Source organism: Hyla sarda, chromosome 6 (genome assembly GCF_029499605.1).
Source record: "Hyla sarda isolate aHylSar1 chromosome 6, aHylSar1.hap1, whole genome shotgun sequence".
In the NCBI taxonomy this organism is placed as follows: domain Eukaryota; kingdom Metazoa; phylum Chordata; class Amphibia; order Anura; family Hylidae; genus Hyla; species Hyla sarda.
In genome coordinates, this window is record NC_079194.1 from 246,888,032 (window position 1) to 246,907,169 (window position 19,138).

Below are 19,138 nucleotides of genomic sequence, written 5' to 3' on the forward strand. Positions count from 1 at the left end.
AAACGCTGATGTCAGAGTGCCAGTTAGCCCGGGAGGTGCAAGTTAGCAGCTAATTAGCATATACCAAAAATAGAAGATTACGGACGAACGGCTGGATGGATCCGGGCACGGTAAGTATCAAACTGATCAGTGTCCCCGTATTAACAGCCAGTACCTCTTTTTAGCGCTGGTTAGTGTGCGGGTAGCAAGCTGACAATCTTCCTTTAAGGGGAGAGGGGCTTGAATATAATTTTTATTTCAACTTGAAATCCTTATATAATGTATTATGTAGTTAATGTATATAAAGTACATTTTGGCCTAGAGCATTTTTAATTGATTTTTGTCCCTTCTGCAGCCTGTTACTGTGAATACAATGGAAACATTTATGCCTACAATGAAACAATCTTTATTAAAGACGTTGGAAAGGGAATTTGCCTTGTCCGTGTATGTAGTGTCAATGGTACAACAACTGACTACACCATATTTTGTGGAACTTCAACAACTAGAGCAACTCAAACATCCACAGTAACTATAACTTTTCCAAAAAGCACAACTACTTTCACACCACCAACGACAACAAAATGTGTTTGCTACTTTAACAACAAGACATATAATGCAGGTAAGATAAAGTAAGCTAGTATATCCATAATCCATTAACTGCTGGAGTAATTTTAGAATTTTGCTCCAATAATGTTCAAATAAGATTTCCAGGGAATGTAAATTAGCTTTTCTGCATAAGAAAAACCATTGTCTTTCTAATAAATAAAGGCATTGTCCAGCCATTTAAAGAGCCATGAATATGATTTGGGTTACCAGCAATCTATAGAGAGAACATTTTTCAGAGGACAGTGATTTTTTCTTTTTAGTAGAACACATACAGTAACATTTCTCCCTTGGTTGTATGCTGGGTAAGAGTGTATTCCACTCTGTGTTAAAATATATCTGTCAGCTGTAGATTACTCACAGAGCTTAACGTTTACCTGTCATTTCAAGTGACTTGTCAGCATAAGCTGCCCTGTGTGTACATGAGGAGCAGCACTATTTCTGGCAATTATATAAGTTTTATTTGGTATTAGCATGCGTGCAGGCTTCATCTATAACTTGCAGTTCTCCCAGAGCTGGTAGGCAGAGCTGAAATACAGTTTAACAGGAGAGAAGCATTATAACAGGAGAAATAAGTGTTTTTGTCTGATGAGATATATTACTAAGTTTATTATCCATAGACTAGTCCACTAGTACTATTGATCTATGCAAAGTTTGTTCAAATGACAGGGCCTATTTAAGTGTCAAAGAGCCTGTGTGAGCTGCAGGACACATGCCTCCTAACTCACCCAACCGTATGTGCCTTTACTGACTGACATGCATGGCTCAGTGCTGAAAGACGAGCTCTGTTTTGTCAAGCAATGAAGGCAGGGAGGGGCGGGGGAAGGAGGAGCTGTACATCCTGTGGCTTAGCACAACCTCTTTAACATAGGTTTAACACATGATCTACAGCTGACAGACATCTTTTAAGCTTCAGAAAAAGTAAAACTATAAAGGAGACATAGACAATCTTGGTTTTCTCTTTTACTTAAAAGTGCCATGCAATTTAAAGCCCAACTGGATATCCTGACTAGTCTTGAGTGAACTAAAAGCAGGTTCGGTCAGAACTTTAGGAAATGTTCGGTTCGGCACGAAGGCAAACAATGACATTGTGAACCCTATTGGGGACAGGGACCAATTTGAGTGTACAGCGCTGCAGAATCTGTGTGTGCTATATAAAAAAAGAGTTATTATAATTATTACCTAACCAGGGGAATCTTTCCCCAGACTTATACAGCAGGCCAACGCTGCTAAACACAGCTGGTTTCCTAAGCAGAAGTAGAACGTTTTTCTGGCTGTTTACCAGGAATTTTTTGCTTCTGCTGGCAGAGGACATCAGCAAAAGAGCAGAAAATATAATAATAATTCTTTTAATAGGGTTAACAAGGGGACCAGAGGGTGGGTCTTCTTTTATTCTTATTCAAGACCCTACGAGACTGGGCGGGCTGGTATTATTAAAATTGCAACCGCCAAAATAAATAACCCTTGTCACCCTGAAAATGTTAAGCTGCTACTACTTGGTTTCACACCTGATTAGTCAGGTACTTTTGTACCAAACAGCCACAGTTTGGCATTACCAGGGTGGCAAGGGCCATTTATTTTGGCCATTGCCAGTCTAATAAAACCAGCCTGCCGCCCAGTCTCAGAGCATCATTTTGTTGATGCTCTAGGCCTAATGGTACCGTCCCTTTTCAGTACCCCTGGTGCCAATGCATACTGGGGTAATAATAGGGGCTAGTCATTTAGGGGCTAATGCTAAAACCTGGGCTTAGTAATAGATGCCATTTCTTTGGGGGGGAAAAGTTAGTATTAAAAAAAATAAACATCCCTCTTCAGCATTCAAAACTTGCAGAAGCAGAATGTTTTTACTTCTGCTTGGGAAACCCTATAGATATTGGTAATTGGTAGCAAGCCAATGCTGTGTACAGTAGTGTTTGCTTGCTGTGTAAGGCTAGGGAAAGATTCCCCAGGTCGGATGCAGTGCTTATTAAAAGTAACATTAGAGTCTGACCCTTTACTCAGTACTTAGTTAAATCACCTTTGGCAACGCTTACAGCCTCCAATCTTCATGGGGATTTTCTGCCATTCTTCTGTGTAGATCCTCTTGAGCTCTGTAACAAAGGCAGAAAGAAAAAGAGGGTCGCTCTCTGGTGTGGTTATGCAGGAAAAAATTAACAAGACCCACCACCTTACTTTGGGTATCTCACTGACCCGTTGGGATTGTGCAATAGAGCGAGCAAGACCCTGAGAGGGGTGTGGGGTGGGTAGGATATGTGCAGTGTGCAGCTCACTTTCCCTTATCCCTATCCCCAAGGGTACGGAAACGTGGAGGCAGGATAAACCGAAAAAATGGGGAAATGGATGGAGCACTTCTGCTAATAAGGATGGGACTCAGGACGCCACAGTTGCACAGGACTATTTTATTGGGATAAGAAATTTTGGACAACGCGTTTCGGCACTGGCACGCGCCTTCCTCAGGTCCACAAACAATCAAATAGATGCGTCCTGATGTGTGTTGCTGTGCATTGGTGTCATGCCGAAACGCATTGTCAGAAATTTCTCATCCCAATAAAATCATCCTGTGCAACCGTGGCATCCTGAGTCCCATCCTTATTAGCAGAAGCACTCCATTCATTTCCCCATTTTTTCTGTTTATCCTGCCTCTTGAGCTCTGTAAGATTGCATGGGGACTGTCGGTGGAAGACATTTTCAAATGTCTCTAGAGAAGTTCAATTGTGTTTAAGTCAGGGATCTGGCTGGGTCATTCAAGGACATTCACAGAGTTGTTCCAAAGCTACTCCTGTGTTGTCCTGGCTGTTTGCTTAGGGCCATCATCTTGTTGAAAATGTAACCTTCCGTCCAGTCAGAGGTCAAGAGCACTCTGAGTCAGGTTTTCATTAAGAATATTCCTGTAATTTTCTCCATTAAGCTTTCCCTCAAATCTGACCAGTCTCCCTGTCCCAGTAGCTGAAAAACACCCCCACAGCAGGATTCTGATACCAACAAGTTTCACTGTAGGGATGGTTTTGGGTAGGTGATGAGCAGTGCCTGTATGAGGGCTTTTTTTTTTTGCAGAATTTTTAGTTTAAGTGGAGTTGGAGTAATTGTGACTTTTTGATCTTTTTGTTTTTCTTGTTTGTAAAAAAAAAACCTAAAGCAATCCTGGTTTATTTTACATTTTATTTTTTATAGCCTTCACTGTACAGTTGAGAGAGATTTTTAGTTCAGGTCATTAAAGGCAGAGATACTAAATATATGTAGATTTTATTATGTTTTATAAAAAGATTATTTTGTGAGTGAAGGTGGAGGCATTTTTTGTATACAATAAAACTATATTATACCTATTATAGAGGATTGTATATACCTGTTAACATAAAGTGAACAAACCACCTATACAGACTGCCAGAGGCACGGCATGGCACAAATACATGGCATACCTTGAAGGCTTCAGTAGCTCCATGGATCCCATGGAAACCCATCAGCACCTGGCAATTGTGCCTCCTTGGTGCTGGTAGGGTGACAGATGTTAATAAACACAATCACAAGTTTACCTAAATAGCCCTGGACAGTTCCAAAAATGGACAACAGAGGTCAGCAGAGAAATAGAAAAAGAAAATAATTTCTTCTGCAGTATATAGCCCCTAAAAAGTACTGGAAGGGTTAAGATTTTTTAATATAAGTAACTTAAAAATCTGTTTAACTTTCTGGCACCAGTTGATTTAAAAAAAAAAAAAAGTTTTCCACTGGAGTACCCCTTTAAGCTTTAACGCAAAAGGATCTATTGGTACATCCTGTCTGCATAAAAAGTGATGATGAACCCACTCCATACTACTTTAAGCAACCAACAGCCGCTACTAATAGGCAGGGAGCAATCTAAGCGGTCAGATTGGCTCCCCACTATGCAATCACTGAGAGCCAATCTACTGTCACAGAAACCTGTGGATATTGTGGGAATCTGTGGCTGCCGTGACAAAGCTAATGTTACAGGCTGCATATGCCAGGCTGTGACAGTAGAGTGCTGATCTAATGATAAAGGCAATGCAATAGCACTGAATTCATGTTTTAAATTAAAATAATCACCTTTTCCAACTTTCAAAGAAAAATAGTAAACAAAAACAAAAAAAAAATGACATATTGTGCATAACCACGCGTGGAACTGACCAAAGTGTTAAAATATGGTGTTATTGGTCCCCCACGGTAAATGGCCTTAAAGGGAAAAAAATTACCAAATGCGAGAATTTGTGTTTTTTTTTGTCACATTACATACACCCTTCTACGACAAAATTTTACAGAAAACACTAGACGTCACAAAGCAAAATGAGTCTTCACACAGCTCTGTAGAATTAAATATAAAAATGTTATACGGTTCAGAATTTAGTTATTTAAAGAGAAACTGACAGATGGATTAACCTCTTCCCGCAAATGGACATTTATTTATGTCCACTGTGGGCTTCTGCTGTATGATGCACACTCAGCAGCTGAGCGCGCATCATACCTGGTGGTTGGTTCCCAGATAGCTATTAGCAACCGGGACCCACGGCTAATGCCAGACATCGCTGATCAGGCTGATGTCCGGCATTAACCCTTTGGATGCCGCATCTAAAAGCGATTAATCCTGTTTGGGGCTAGCTTAGTGGGCTGATCAGGATATCCGCGGCGAAACCGCGGCATCCCGATCAGCTGGGAGGACGGCAGGAGGTCTTTCCTTCCTCCCTGCTGTCCGATCGGTGCTCCAAGCTTGCAGTTAGCTATGCCAGGCTAAAGCAATGGAGCACGGATAACACTGATCAATGCTCTCCTATGGAGAAGCATTGATCAGTGAATGCAATTTAAAGATTGCATGTTATAGTCCCCACTTGGGACAAAAAAAAAGTGTAAAAAAATATTTTAAAAAAAGTAATAAATGCAATTTAACCCCATTCCCTAATAAAAGTTTAAATAACCCCCCTTTTCCAAATAAAATAATGTGAAAAAAAATAATTAAACCATGAACATATGTGGGATCGCTGCATACATAAATATCGGAACTAATAAAATATAACATTAATTAAATTACACAGTGAAAGGCAAAAGCATAAAAAGTACCAAAAGTTGCAGATTTTTGGTCACTTCATGTACAAGAAAAAAATTTATAAAACACAATCAAAATGTGCTATCAAAACAAAAATGCTCCCGATGAAAAATACAGATCACAGCGCAAAAAAAATTAGCCCTCATACATCCCTGTATGTGGAAAAATAAAAAAGTTATAGGGTAAGAATAGGACACTTTTAAGCATACAAATTTTTGTACAAAAAGAAAAATCGGAATTTTTTAGTAGTAAAAGTAGTAAAATAGGAAAAACTATTTAAATTGGGTATCCTTTTAATTGTATGGACCTATAGAATAAAGATAAAGTGTAATTTTTACCGAAAAGTGCACTGCGTAGAAACAGAAGCCCCCAAAAGTTGCAAAGTGGTGGGTTTTTTCCAATTTTGACAAACAAATTATATTGTGTTTGTTTCACTGTAAGTTTGGAGGTAAAATGAGTGATGTAATTAAAAAGTACAATTGGTGATGCTAAAAAAAAGCCCTCATATGGGTCTTTAAATGAAAAAATAAAAGAGTTATGTCTATTAGAAGGCAAGGAGGAAAAAAGGAAACCTTAAAAAAAAAAAAAAAAGGCTCGATCCTGAAAGGGTTAACTCCACTAACCTAAATACAGGTGTTAGTGTGGGTGATCTTGAATAATACAATGTATTCTTTTCCCCAATCTGTTCAGCTATTCCCGAGATGTAGCACAATCTTCCATATTGCAAATAAACTCTTAACTGGCAGGTTTAAAAACTGACTGCACATCTGAAACCGTCTCCTGGGTCCCATTTGAGCGGTATTTCTTATCAAGGAATGGGACCCAGGGGATGGCATCAAAGGGGCAGTTAGTCCTAAAGCTTGCCTCCAGTGCAGTTAAGAGTTCATTTTCATATTGCAAGCTTATAGAAAAACAGATTGTCCAAGCAGGAAGAATATCTCTTAAAAATCTCTGTATTCATTACGGATATTCGTACGTGAAATGTGTTACTCTCTTTTGGAGACCTGATTTTAGGAATCCTGCACTAACTAATTAAAATAGAGATTTCATCAGAGCTATTATTCTGGCAGTGGGCAATTTGTTTCTCTACAAATTGCCTTTGGTGTTGGGCTGCACCAGTCCGTGTGCTACAGGAGACCTTCAGGGTGTGCTGAAATGAACATTGTCTACCTAAATTGTGCTATATCGTGGAAACAATAAGCATTAGAATATATTCGGGTTAGTCGGGTTGATCCATTAATTTCTATGTAAAGCTTTTTTTTAAAAGTAATTAGGCTATTCAAATTGGATTTTCATTACTCTGCTAAACTTTAAGGCTAAGTTTGCACTTGGATTTTTTTCTGGCAGTTTTTGGAATGCTGCCTCTGCAGTTTTTGAGCCAAAGTTTGAAGTGGATCCAAAAGGGAGGAGAAGTATAAGTCCTTCCTTTAATATGTCCTATTCCTTTTGAATACATTTCTGGCTTTGCCTCAAAAACTGCAGTGGCAGATATCCAAAAACTGCCAGAAAAAAAAACAAGTGGAAACGTAGCCTAAATGTTCATTCATTGTTCTTGCACCATACAGCAGTGATAGGCAGAATACAGAAATGTATTTTAAATGTGCATAATCTATATTTTAATGCAGATAGAAACCATTTTAAATATCACTCTTGAAGTTGCCTTTTTTCTATAAGATTTAACATTTTTATTAACATAGCAATATCTTTTTCCTTTTTGCAGATTCTGTAATATTTTATAACTATGAAAACAATACCAACTGTGGATATAGAGTTATATGTGACAAATTTTGTCAAATAAAAACAGAACTATTGCCATGTCCAACTAGCACTACAAAAAGAATCACTACAGCAACGAGTACTAAACCAACAACCACTACACCTTCTACCACTTCCTTAAGCACAAAACCATCTACTACATCTTCAGCTAGTAGTACATCCACAAGTGTTAAAACATCAGCAAGCTCTCTGACTTCTAGAAGTACAGCTCCATCAACAACAGCGACATCCACTACTAAAATTACAAGTAGTACCTCAACAGCATCCACCACAAGACCTTCTACCACTTCTGTAAGCACAAAATCAATTACTTCATCTACAGCCAGTAGCACACCCACATCCACAAGTGTAAAAACATCCCAAAGCTCTTTGACATCAAGAAGTACAGCTCCATCAACAACAGCACCATTCACTACTACTAAAATTACAACAAGTAGTACGCCATCAACAACCACCACTAAACCTTCTACCACTAAACCCTCTACCACTTCTGTAAGCACAAGATCAACTACTTCATCTACAGCCAGTACCACAGCCACATCCACAAGTGTTAAAACATCACAAAGCTCTTTGACTTCTAGAAGTACAGCTACATCAACAACAGCACCATCCACTACTACCAAAATTACAACAAGTAGTACCCCATCAACAACCACCACTAAACCTTCTACCACTTCTGTAAGCACAAGAACGACCACTTCATCTACAGCCAGTACCACAGCCACATCCACAAGTGTTAAAACATCACAAAGCTCTTTGACTTCAAGAAGTACAGCTCCATCAACAACAGCGCCATCCACTACTACCAAAATTACAACAAGTAGTACCCCATCAACAACCACCACTAAATCTTCTACCACTTCTGTAAGCACAAGATCGACTACTTCATCTACAGCCAGTACCACAGTCACATCCACAAGTGCTAAAACATCACAAAGCTCTTTGACTTCTAGAAGTACAGCTCCATCAACAACAGCGCCATCCACTACTTCTAAAATTACAACAAGTAGTACCCCATCAACAACCACCACTAAACCTTCTACCACTTCTGTAAGCACAAGATCGACTACTTCATCTAAAGCCAGTACCACAGTCACATCCACAAGTGCTAAAACATCACAAAGCTCTTTGACTTCTAGAAGTACAGCTCCATCAACAACAGCGCCATCCACTACTACTAAAATTACAAGTAGTACCCCATCAACAACCACCACTAAACCTTCTACCACTTCTGTAAGCACAAGATCGACTACTTCATCTACAGCCAGTACCACGTCCACAAGTGTTAAAACATCACAAAGCTCTTTGACTTCAAGAAGTACAGCTCCATCAACAACAGCGCCATCCACTACTACTAAAATTACAACAAGTAGTACCCCATCAACAACCACCACTAAACCTTCTACCACTTCTGTAAGCACAAGATCGACTACTTCATCTAAAGCCAGTACCACAGTCACATCCACAAGTGCTAAAACATCACAAAGCTCTTTGACTTCTAGAAGTACAGCTCCATCAACAACAGCGCCATCCACTACTACTAAAATTACAAGTAGTACCCCATCAACAACCACCACTAAACCTTCTACCACTTCTGTAAGCACAAGATCGACTACTTCATCTACAGCCAGTACCACGTCCACAAGTGTTAAAACATCACAAAGCTCTTTGACTTCAAGAAGTACAGCTCCATCAACAACAGCGCCATCCACTACTACTAAAATTACAACAAGTAGTACCCCATCAACAACCACCACTAAACCTTCTACCACTTCTGTAAGCACAAGATCGACTACTTCATCTACAGCCAGTACCACAGTCACATCCACAAGTGCTAAAACATCACAAAGCTCTTTGACTTCTAGAAGTACAGCTCCATCAACAACAGCGCCATCCACTACTACTAAAATAACAACAAGTAGTACCCCATCAACAACCACCACTAAACCTTCTACTACTTCTGTAAGCACAAGATCGACTACTTCATCTACAGCCAGTACCACAGCCACATCCACAAGTGTTAAAACATCACAAAGCTCTTTGACTTCTAGAAGTACAGCTACATCAACAACAGCACCATTCACTACTACTAAAATTACAACAAGTAGTACGCCATCAACAACCACCACTAAACCTTCTACCACTAAACCCTCTACCACTTCTGTAAGCACAAGATCAACTACTTCATCTACAGCCAGTACCAGAGCCACATCCACAAGTGTTAAAACATCACAAAGCTCTTTGACTTCAAGAAGTACAGCTCCATCAACAACAGCGCCATCCACTACTACCAAAATTACAACAAGTAGTACCCGATCAACAACCACCACTAAACCTTCTACCACTTCTGTAAGCACAAGAACGACCACTTCATCTACAGCCAGTACCACAGCCAAATCCACAAGTGTTAAAACATCACAAAGCTCTTTGACTTCTAGAAGTACAGCTACATCAACAACAGCACCATCTACTACTACTAAAATTACGACAAGTAGTACCCCATCAACAACCACCACTAAACCTACTACGACTTCTGTAATCACAAAATCAACTACTTCATCTACAGCCAGTACCACAGCCACATCCACAAGTGTTAAAACATCACAAAGCTCTTTGACTTCAAGAAGTACAGCTCCATCAACAACAGCGCCATCCACTACTACCAAAATTACAACAAGTAGTACCCAATCAACAACCACCACTAAACCTTCTACCACTTCTGTAAGCACAAGATCGACTACTTCATCTACAGCCAGTACCACACCCACATCCACAAGTGTTAAAACATCACAAAGCTCTTTGACTTCTAGAAGTACAGCTCCATCAACAACAGCGCCATCCACTACTACTAAAATAACAACAAGTAGTACCCCATCAACAACCACCACTAAACCTTCTACCACTTCTGTAAGCACAAGATCGACTACTTCATCTACAGCCAGTACCACAGCCACATCCACAAGTGTTAAAACATCACAAAGCTCTTTGACTTCTAGAAGTACAGCTCCATCAACAATAGCGCCATCCACTACTACTAAAATCACAACAAGTAGTACCCCATCAACAACCACCACTAAACCTTCTACCACTTCTGTAAGCACAAGATCGACTACTTCATCTACAGCCAGTACCACAGCCACAAGTGTTAAAACATCACAAAGCTCTTTGACTTCAAGAAGTACAGCTCAATCAACAACAGCGCCATTCACTACTACTAAAATTACAAGTAGTACCCCATCAACAACCACCACTAAACCTTCTACCACTTCTGTAAGCACAAGATCGACTACTTCATCTACAGCCAGTGCCACGTCCACAAGTGTTAAAACATCACAAAGCTCTTTGACTTCAAGAAGTACAGCTCCATCAACAACAGCGCCATCCACTACTACTAAAATTACAAGTAGTACCCCATCAACAACCACCACTAAACCTTCTACCACTTCTGTAAGCACAAGATCAACTACTTCATTTACAGCCAGTACCACAGCCACATCCACAAGTGTTAAAACATCCCAAAGCTCTTTGACTTCTAGAAGTACAGCTCCATCAACAACAGCACCATCCACTACTACTAAAATTACAACAAGTAGTACCCCATCAACAACCACCACTAAACCTTCTACCACTTCTGTAAGCACAAGATCGACTACTTCATCTACAGCCAGTACCACAACCACATCCACAAGTGTTAAAACATCACAAAGCTCTTTGACTTCTAGAAGTACAGCTCCATCAACAACAGCGCCATCCACTACTACTAAAATTACAACAAGTAGTACCCCATCAACAACCACCACTAAACCTTCTACCACTTCTGTAAGTACAAGATCAACTACTTCATCTACAGCCAGTACCACAGCCACATCCACAAGTGTTAAAACATCACAAAGCTCTTTGACATCAAGAAGTACAGCTCCATCAACAACAGCGCCATCCACTACTACTAAAATTACAACAAGTAGTACCCCATCAACAACCACCACTAAACCTTCTACCACTTCTGTAAGCACAAGATCGACTACTTCATCTACAGCCAGTACCACAGTCACATCCACAAGTGCTAAAACATCACAAAGCTCTTTGACTTCTAGAAGTACAGCTCCATCAACAACAGCACCATCCACTACTACTAAAATTACAACAAGTAGTACCCCATCAACAACCACCACTAAACCTTCTACCACTTCTGTAAGCACAAGATCGACTACTTCATCTACAGCCAGTACCACAACCACATCCACAAGTGTTAAAACATCACAAAGCTCTTTGACTTCTAGAAGTACAGCTCCATCAACAACAGCGCCATCCACTACTACTAAAATTACAACAAGTAGTACCCCATCAACAACCACCACTAAACCTTCTACCACTTCTGTAAGTACAAGATCAACTACTTCATCTACAGCCAGTACCACAGCCACATCCACAAGTGTTAAAACATCACAAAGCTCTTTGACATCAAGAAGTACAGCTCCATCAACAACAGCACCATTCACTACTACTAAAATTACAACAAGTAGTACACCATCAACAACCACCACTAAACCTTCTACCACTAAACCCTCTACCACTTCTGTAAGCACAAGATCAACTACTTCATCTACAGCCAGTACCACAGCCACATCCACAAGTGTTAAAACATCACAAAGCTCTTTGACTTCTAGAAGTACAGCTACATCAACAACAGCACCATCCACTACTACTAAAATTACGACAAGTAGTACCCCATCAACAACCACCACTAAACCTACTACGACTTCTGTAATCACAAAATCAACTACTTCATCTACAGCCAGTACCACAGCCACATCCACAAGTGTTAAAACATCACAAAGCTCTTTGACTTCAAGAAGTACAGCTCCATCAACAACAGCGCCATCCACTACTACCAAAATTACAACAAGTAGTACCCCATCAACAACCACCACTAAACCTTCTACCACTTCTGTAAGCACAAGATCGACTAGTACATCTACAGCCAGTACCACACCCACATCCACAAGTGTTAAAACATCACAAAGCTCTTTGACTTCTAGAAGTACAGCTCCATCAACAACAGCGCCATCCACTACTACTAAAATAACAACAAGTAGTACCCCATCAACAACCACCACTAAACCTTCTACCACTTCTGTAAGCACAAGATCGACTACTTCATCTACAGCCAGTACCACAGCCACATCCACAAGTGTTAAAACATCACGAAGCTCTTTGACTTCTAGAAGTACAGCTCCATCAACAACAGCGCCATCCACTACTACTAAAATTACAACAAGTAGTACCCCATCAACAACCACCACTAAACTTTCTACGACTTCTGTAAGCACAAGATCAACCACTTCATCTGCAGCCAGTACCACAACCCCATCCACAAGTGTTAAAACATCACAAAGCTCTTTGACTTCTAGAAGTACAGCTCCATCAACAACAGCGCCATCCACTACTACTAAAATTACAACAAGTAGTACCCCATCAACAACCACCACTAAACTTTCTACGACTTCTGTAAGCACAAGATCAACCACTTCATCTGCAGCCAGTACCACAACCCGATCCACAAGTGTTAAAACATCACAAAGCTCTTTGACTTCTAGAAGTACAGCTCCATCAACAACAGCGCCATCCACTACTACTAAAATTACAACAAGTAGTACGCCATCAACAACCACCACTAAACCTTCTACCACTTCTGTAAGTACAAGATCAACTACTTCATCTACAGCCAGTACCACAGCCACATCCACAAGTGTTAAAACATCACAAAGCTCTTTGACATCAAGAAGTACAGCTCCATCAACAACAGCGCCATCCACTACTACTAAAATAACAACAAGTAGTACCCCATCAACAACCACCACTAAACCTTCTACCACTTCTGTAAGCACAAGATCGACTACTTCATCTACAGCCAGTACCACAGCCACATCCACAAGTGTTAAAACATCACGAAGCTCTTTGACTTCTAGAAGTACAGCTCCATCAACAACAGCGCCATCCACTACTACTAAAATTACAACAAGTAGTACCCCATCAACAACCACCACTAAACTTTCTACGACTTCTGTAAGCACAAGATCAACCACTTCATCTGCAGCCAGTACCACAACCCCATCCACAAGTGTTAAAACATCACAAAGCTCTTTGACTTCTAGAAGTACAGCTCCATCAACAACAGCGCCATCCACTACTACTAAAATTACAACAAGTAGTACCCCATCAACAACCACCACTAAACTTTCTACGACTTCTGTAAGCACAAGATCAACCACTTCATCTGCAGCCAGTACCACAACCCGATCCACAAGTGTTAAAACATCACAAAGCTCTTTGACTTCTAGAAGTACAGCTCCATCAACAACAGCGCCATCCACTACTACTAAAATTACAACAAGTAGTACGCCATCAACAACCACCACTAAACCTTCTACCACTTCTGTAAGTACAAGATCAACTACTTCATCTACAGCCAGTACCACAGCCACATCCACAAGTGTTAAAACATCACAAAGCTCTTTGACATCAAGAAGTACAGCTCCATCAACAACAGCACCATTCACTACTACTAAAATTACAACAAGTAGTACGCCATCAACAACCACCACTAAACCTTCTAGCACTAAACCCTCTACCACTTCTGTAAGCACAAGATCAACTACTTCATCTACAGCCAGTACCACAGCCACATCCACAAGTGTTAAAACATCACAAAGCTCTTTGACTTCTAGAAGTACAGCTCCATCAACAACAGCGCCATCCACTACTACTAAAATTACAACAAGTAGTACCCCATCAACAACCACCACTAAACCTACTACAACTTCTGTAATCACAAAATCAACTACTTCATCTACAGCCAGTACCACAGCCACATTCACAAGTGTTAAAACATCACAAAGCTCTTTGACTTCAAGAAGTACAGCTCCATCAACAACAGCGCCATCCACTACTACCAAAATTACAACAAGTAGTACCCCATCAACAACCACCACTAAACCTTCTACCACTTCTGTAAGCACAAGATCGACTACTTCATCTACAGCCAGTACCACACCCACATCCACAAGTGTTAAAACATCACAAAGCTCTTTGACTTCTAGAAGTACAGCTCCATCAACAACAGCGCCATCCACTACTACTAAAATAACAACAAGTAGTACCCCATCAACAACCACCACTAAACCTTCTACCACTTCTGTAAGCACAAGATCGACTACTTCATCTACAGCCAGTACCACAGCCACATCCACAAGTGTTAAAACATCACAAAGCTCTTTGACTTCTAGAAGTACAGCTCCATCAACAACAGCGCCATCCACTACTACTAAAATTACAACAAGTAGTACCCCATCAACAACCACCACTAAACTTTCTACGACTTCTGTAAGCACAAGATCAACCACTTCATCTGCAGCCAGTACCACAACCCCATCCACAAGTGTTAAAACATCACAAAGCTCTTTGACTTCTAGAAGTACAGCTCCATCAACAACAGCGCCATCCACTACTACTAAAATTACAACAAGTAGTACCCCATCAACAACCACCACTAAACTTTCTACGACTTCTGTAAGCACAAGATCAACCACTTCATCTGCAGCCAGTACCACAACCCCATCCACAAGTGTTAAAACATCACAAAGCTCTTTGACTTCTAGAAGTACAGCTCCATCAACAACAGCGCCATCCACTACTACTAAAATTACAACAAGTAGTACCCCATCAACAACCACCACTAAACCTTCTACCACTTCTGTAAGCACAAGATCGACTACTTCATCTACAGCCAGTACCACAGCCACATCCACAAGTGTTAAAACATCACAAAGCTCTTTGACTTCAAGAAGTACAGCTCCATCAACAACAGCACCATCCACTACTACTAAAATTACAACAAGTAGTACCCTATCAACAACCACCACTAAACCTTCTACCACTTCTGTAATCACAAGATCGACTACTTCATCTACAGCCAGTACCACAGCCACATCCACAAGTGTTAAAACATCACAAAGCTCTTTGACTTCTAGAAGTACAGCTCCATCAACAACAACAGCACCATCCACTACTACTAAAATTACAACAAGTAGTACCCCATCAACAACCACCACTAAACCTTCCACCACTTCTGTAAGCACAAGATCAACTACTTCATCTACAGCCAGTACCACAGCCACATCCACAAGTGTTAAAACATCACAAAGCTCTTTGACTTCAAGAAGTACAGCTCCAACAACAACAGCGCCATCCACTACTACTAAAATTACAACAAGTAGTACCCCATCAACAACCACCACTAAACCTTCTACCACTTCTGTAAGCACAATATCGACTACTTCATCTACAGCCAGTACCACATCCACAAGTGTTAAAACATCACAAAGCTCTTTGACTTCTAGAAGTACAGCTCCATCCACAACAGCGCCATCCACTTCTACTAAAATTACAACAAGTAGTACCTCATCAGCCACCTCCACTACACCTTCTACCACTTCTGTAAGCACAAAATCAACTACTTCATCTACAGCCAGTACCACAGCCACATCCACAAGTGTTAAAACATCCCAAAGCTCTTTGACTTCAAGAAGTACAGCTCCATCAACAATAGCGCCATCCACTACTAAAATTACAACAAGCACTGAGATTTTTAAAAGTTCAGCATCAACTTTAGCTAGCACCCCAACTATAGCGACCCCACCTAAAAGCACATCAACCTCGACAAGTATATCACCTTCTACTGCTTCTTCAAGAGGTAAGTCTTAATATGATAATTAAAATTTAATTTTCCTGATAGTTTTGAAGGATTTAAGGCTGGCATTATGTTTCTCTTCAGACTGAATGTAGTAAATAAAGAGAGGCATTTGTGTATTCCTTTTTTTTTTTTAGCATAAATAAAGAGGAATTACGTAATCCATTTTCATATTATTATTCTTACATTGATCTCTTGACTTATCCTTATCAACACCACTTGCTTGTTTATTCTTTTTTAGCTGAAATTCTGAACTAGAGACAAGTGAATAGAATCTGATGAATCCAAATTTGTTATGAATTTAATGTAAAATTTTATTCGCAACGAATGCGAATATCACCGCTATTCTATCGCGCAAATTCATTAAACTCCATTTAGTGCGGTCCAGGCTCCAGGGCAAAAATGGCAGATCCACATGTGAGGACATGGGGCAAGGAACTCTGGGAAGGCGGGAACGAGGGTAGGCAGGATGACCCTGAATCACATGCAGGATGCAGCCTATCAGCAGCCAGTCACCTCTGTGATGTCACAGCCCTATATCCCCTTAAGGACCCAGCCCTTTTTTTTTTACATCTGACCACTGTCACTTCAAGCATTAATAACTCTGGGATGCTTTTACCTTTCATTCTGATTCAGAGATTGTCTTTTCATGACATATTCTACTTTATGTTAGCGATAAAATGTTGTCGATACTTGTATCATTTCTTGTTGAAAAATTCAAAAATTTGATGAAAAAATTGAAACATTTGCATTTTTATAACTTTGAAGCTTTCTGCCTTTAAGGAAAATGAATATTCCAAATAAATTATATATTAATTCACATATACAACATGTCTACTTTATGTTTGCATCATAAAGTTGACATATTTTTACTTTTGGAAGACATCAGAGGGCTTAAAAGTTCAGCAGCAATTTTCCAATTTTCCACAAAATTTTCAAAAGCGGATTTTTTCAGGGACCAGTTAGGTTTTGTAGTGGATTTGAGGGGCCTACTTATTAGAAATACCACATAAATTACCCCATTATAAAAACTGCACCCCTCAAAGTATTCAAAATGACATTGAAAAGGTTTGTTAACCCTTTTGGTGTTTTACAGGAATAGCAGCAAATCGAAGGAGAAAATTCAAAATCTTATTTTTTTTTATACTCGCATGTTCTTGTAAACCCAGTTTTTGCATTTTTACAAGGGGTAAAAAGAGAGAAATTTTCTTAAAATTTGTAACCCAATTTCTCTAGAGTAAGGAAATACCTTATATGTGTATGTAAATTTTTCGGCGGGCGCAGTAGAGGGCTCAGAAGGGAAGTAGCGACAATGTAATTTTGGAGAGTGAGTTTTTCTGAAATGGTTTTTGGTGGGCATGTCACATTTAGGAAGCCCCTATGGTGCCAGGACAGTGAAAAAAAAAACCCACATGGCATACTATTTTTAAAACTACACCCCTCAAGGAACGTAACAAGGGGTCAAGTGAGCCTTAACACCCCACAGGTGTTTGACGACTTTACGTTAAAGTTGGATGTGTACATTCTTTTTTCACTAAAAGGCTAGTTTTCCCCCAATTTTTTAATTTTTACAAGGAGTAATTGAAGAAAATGCCCCCCAAAATTTGTAACCCTATCTCTTCTGAGTATGGAAATAGCCCATGTGTGGACGTCAAGTGCTCTGCTGGAGTACTACAATGCTCAGAAGAGAAAGAGTCACATTTGGATTTTGCAAAGCAAATTTTTCTGAAATGGTTTTTCGGGGGCATGTTGCATATAGGAAGCCCCTATGGTGCCAGGACAGCAAAAAAAAACAAAAAAACACATGGCATACTATTTTGGAAACTACACCCCTCAAGGAACGTAACAAGGGGTACAGTGAGCCTTAACACCCCACAGGTGTTTGATGACTTTTTGTTAAAGTTGGATATATAAATGATTTTCTTTTTTTTAAGAAAATTTTGGTTTCCCCCAAATTTTACTTTTTTCAATGGATAATAGGAGAAAATGCCTCCCAAAATTTGTAACCCCATCTCTTCTGAATATGGAAATACCCCATGTGTGGACGTCAAGTGCTCTGTGGGCGAACTACAATGCTCAGAAGAGAAGGAGTCACATTTGGATTTTGCAAAGCAAATTTGCTGAAATGGTTTTTCTGGGGCATGTTGCATTTAGGAAGCCCCTATGGTGCCAGGACAGCCAAAAAAAAATAAAACACATGGCATGCTATTTTGGAAACTACACCCCTCAAGGAACGTAACAAGAGGTACAGTAAGCCTTAACACCCCACAGGTGTTTAACGACTTTTTGTTAAAGTTGGATGTGTAAATTAATTTTTTCTTTTTTTTAACTAAAATGCTGGTTTTCCCCCAAATTTTACTTTCTTACAAGGGGTAATAGGAGAAAATGCCCCCCAAAATTTGTAACCCCATCTCTTCTGAGTATGGAAAAACCCCATGTGTGGACGTCAAGTGCTCTGCTGGCGCACTCCAAGCTCAGAAGAGAAGGAGTCACATTTGCAAATTTAGCAGAAATGGGGGGGAGGCATGTCGCATTTAAGAAGCCCCTATGATGCCAGAACAGCAAAAAAAACAAAACACATGGCATACTATTTTGGAAACTACACCCCTGAAGGAATGTAACAAAGGGTCCAGTGAGCCTTAACACCCCACAGGTGTTTAAAGACTTTGGATGTGTAAATGAATTTTTTTTTTTAACTAAAATGCAGTTTTTACCACAAATTTTACATTTTTACAAGGGGTAATAGGAGAAAATGCCCCCCAAAATGTATCCCCATCTCTTCTGAGTATGGAAATACCCCATGGGTGGATGTCGAGTGCACTGCAGGCGCACTACAATGCTCAGAAGAGAAGGAGTCACATTTGCTAATTTTGCTGAAATGGGGGGGCATGTCGCATTTACTGCCAGAACAGCAAAAAAAAAATTTAATTTGTAAATGTATTTCTTTGGAAAAAGAACATACCTCATCTCTGGGCGTAAAA

At 39.9% G+C, this 19,138-nt stretch overlaps 1 protein-coding gene across 1 annotated transcript in view; it reads left to right on the forward strand.

Annotated features, from left to right (window-relative positions):
• The window catches only part of LOC130277496 (mucin-2-like), a 307,722-nt gene that overhangs the window by 199,477 nt on the left and 89,107 nt on the right, over positions 1-19,138 (forward strand). The window contains exons 29-30 of the mRNA XM_056528171.1: positions 335-598; positions 7,353-16,160. Of these exons, the coding sequence (XP_056384146.1) occupies positions 335-598; positions 7,353-16,160 (9,072 nt within the window). The remainder of the gene's footprint in view (positions 1-334; positions 599-7,352; positions 16,161-19,138) is intronic.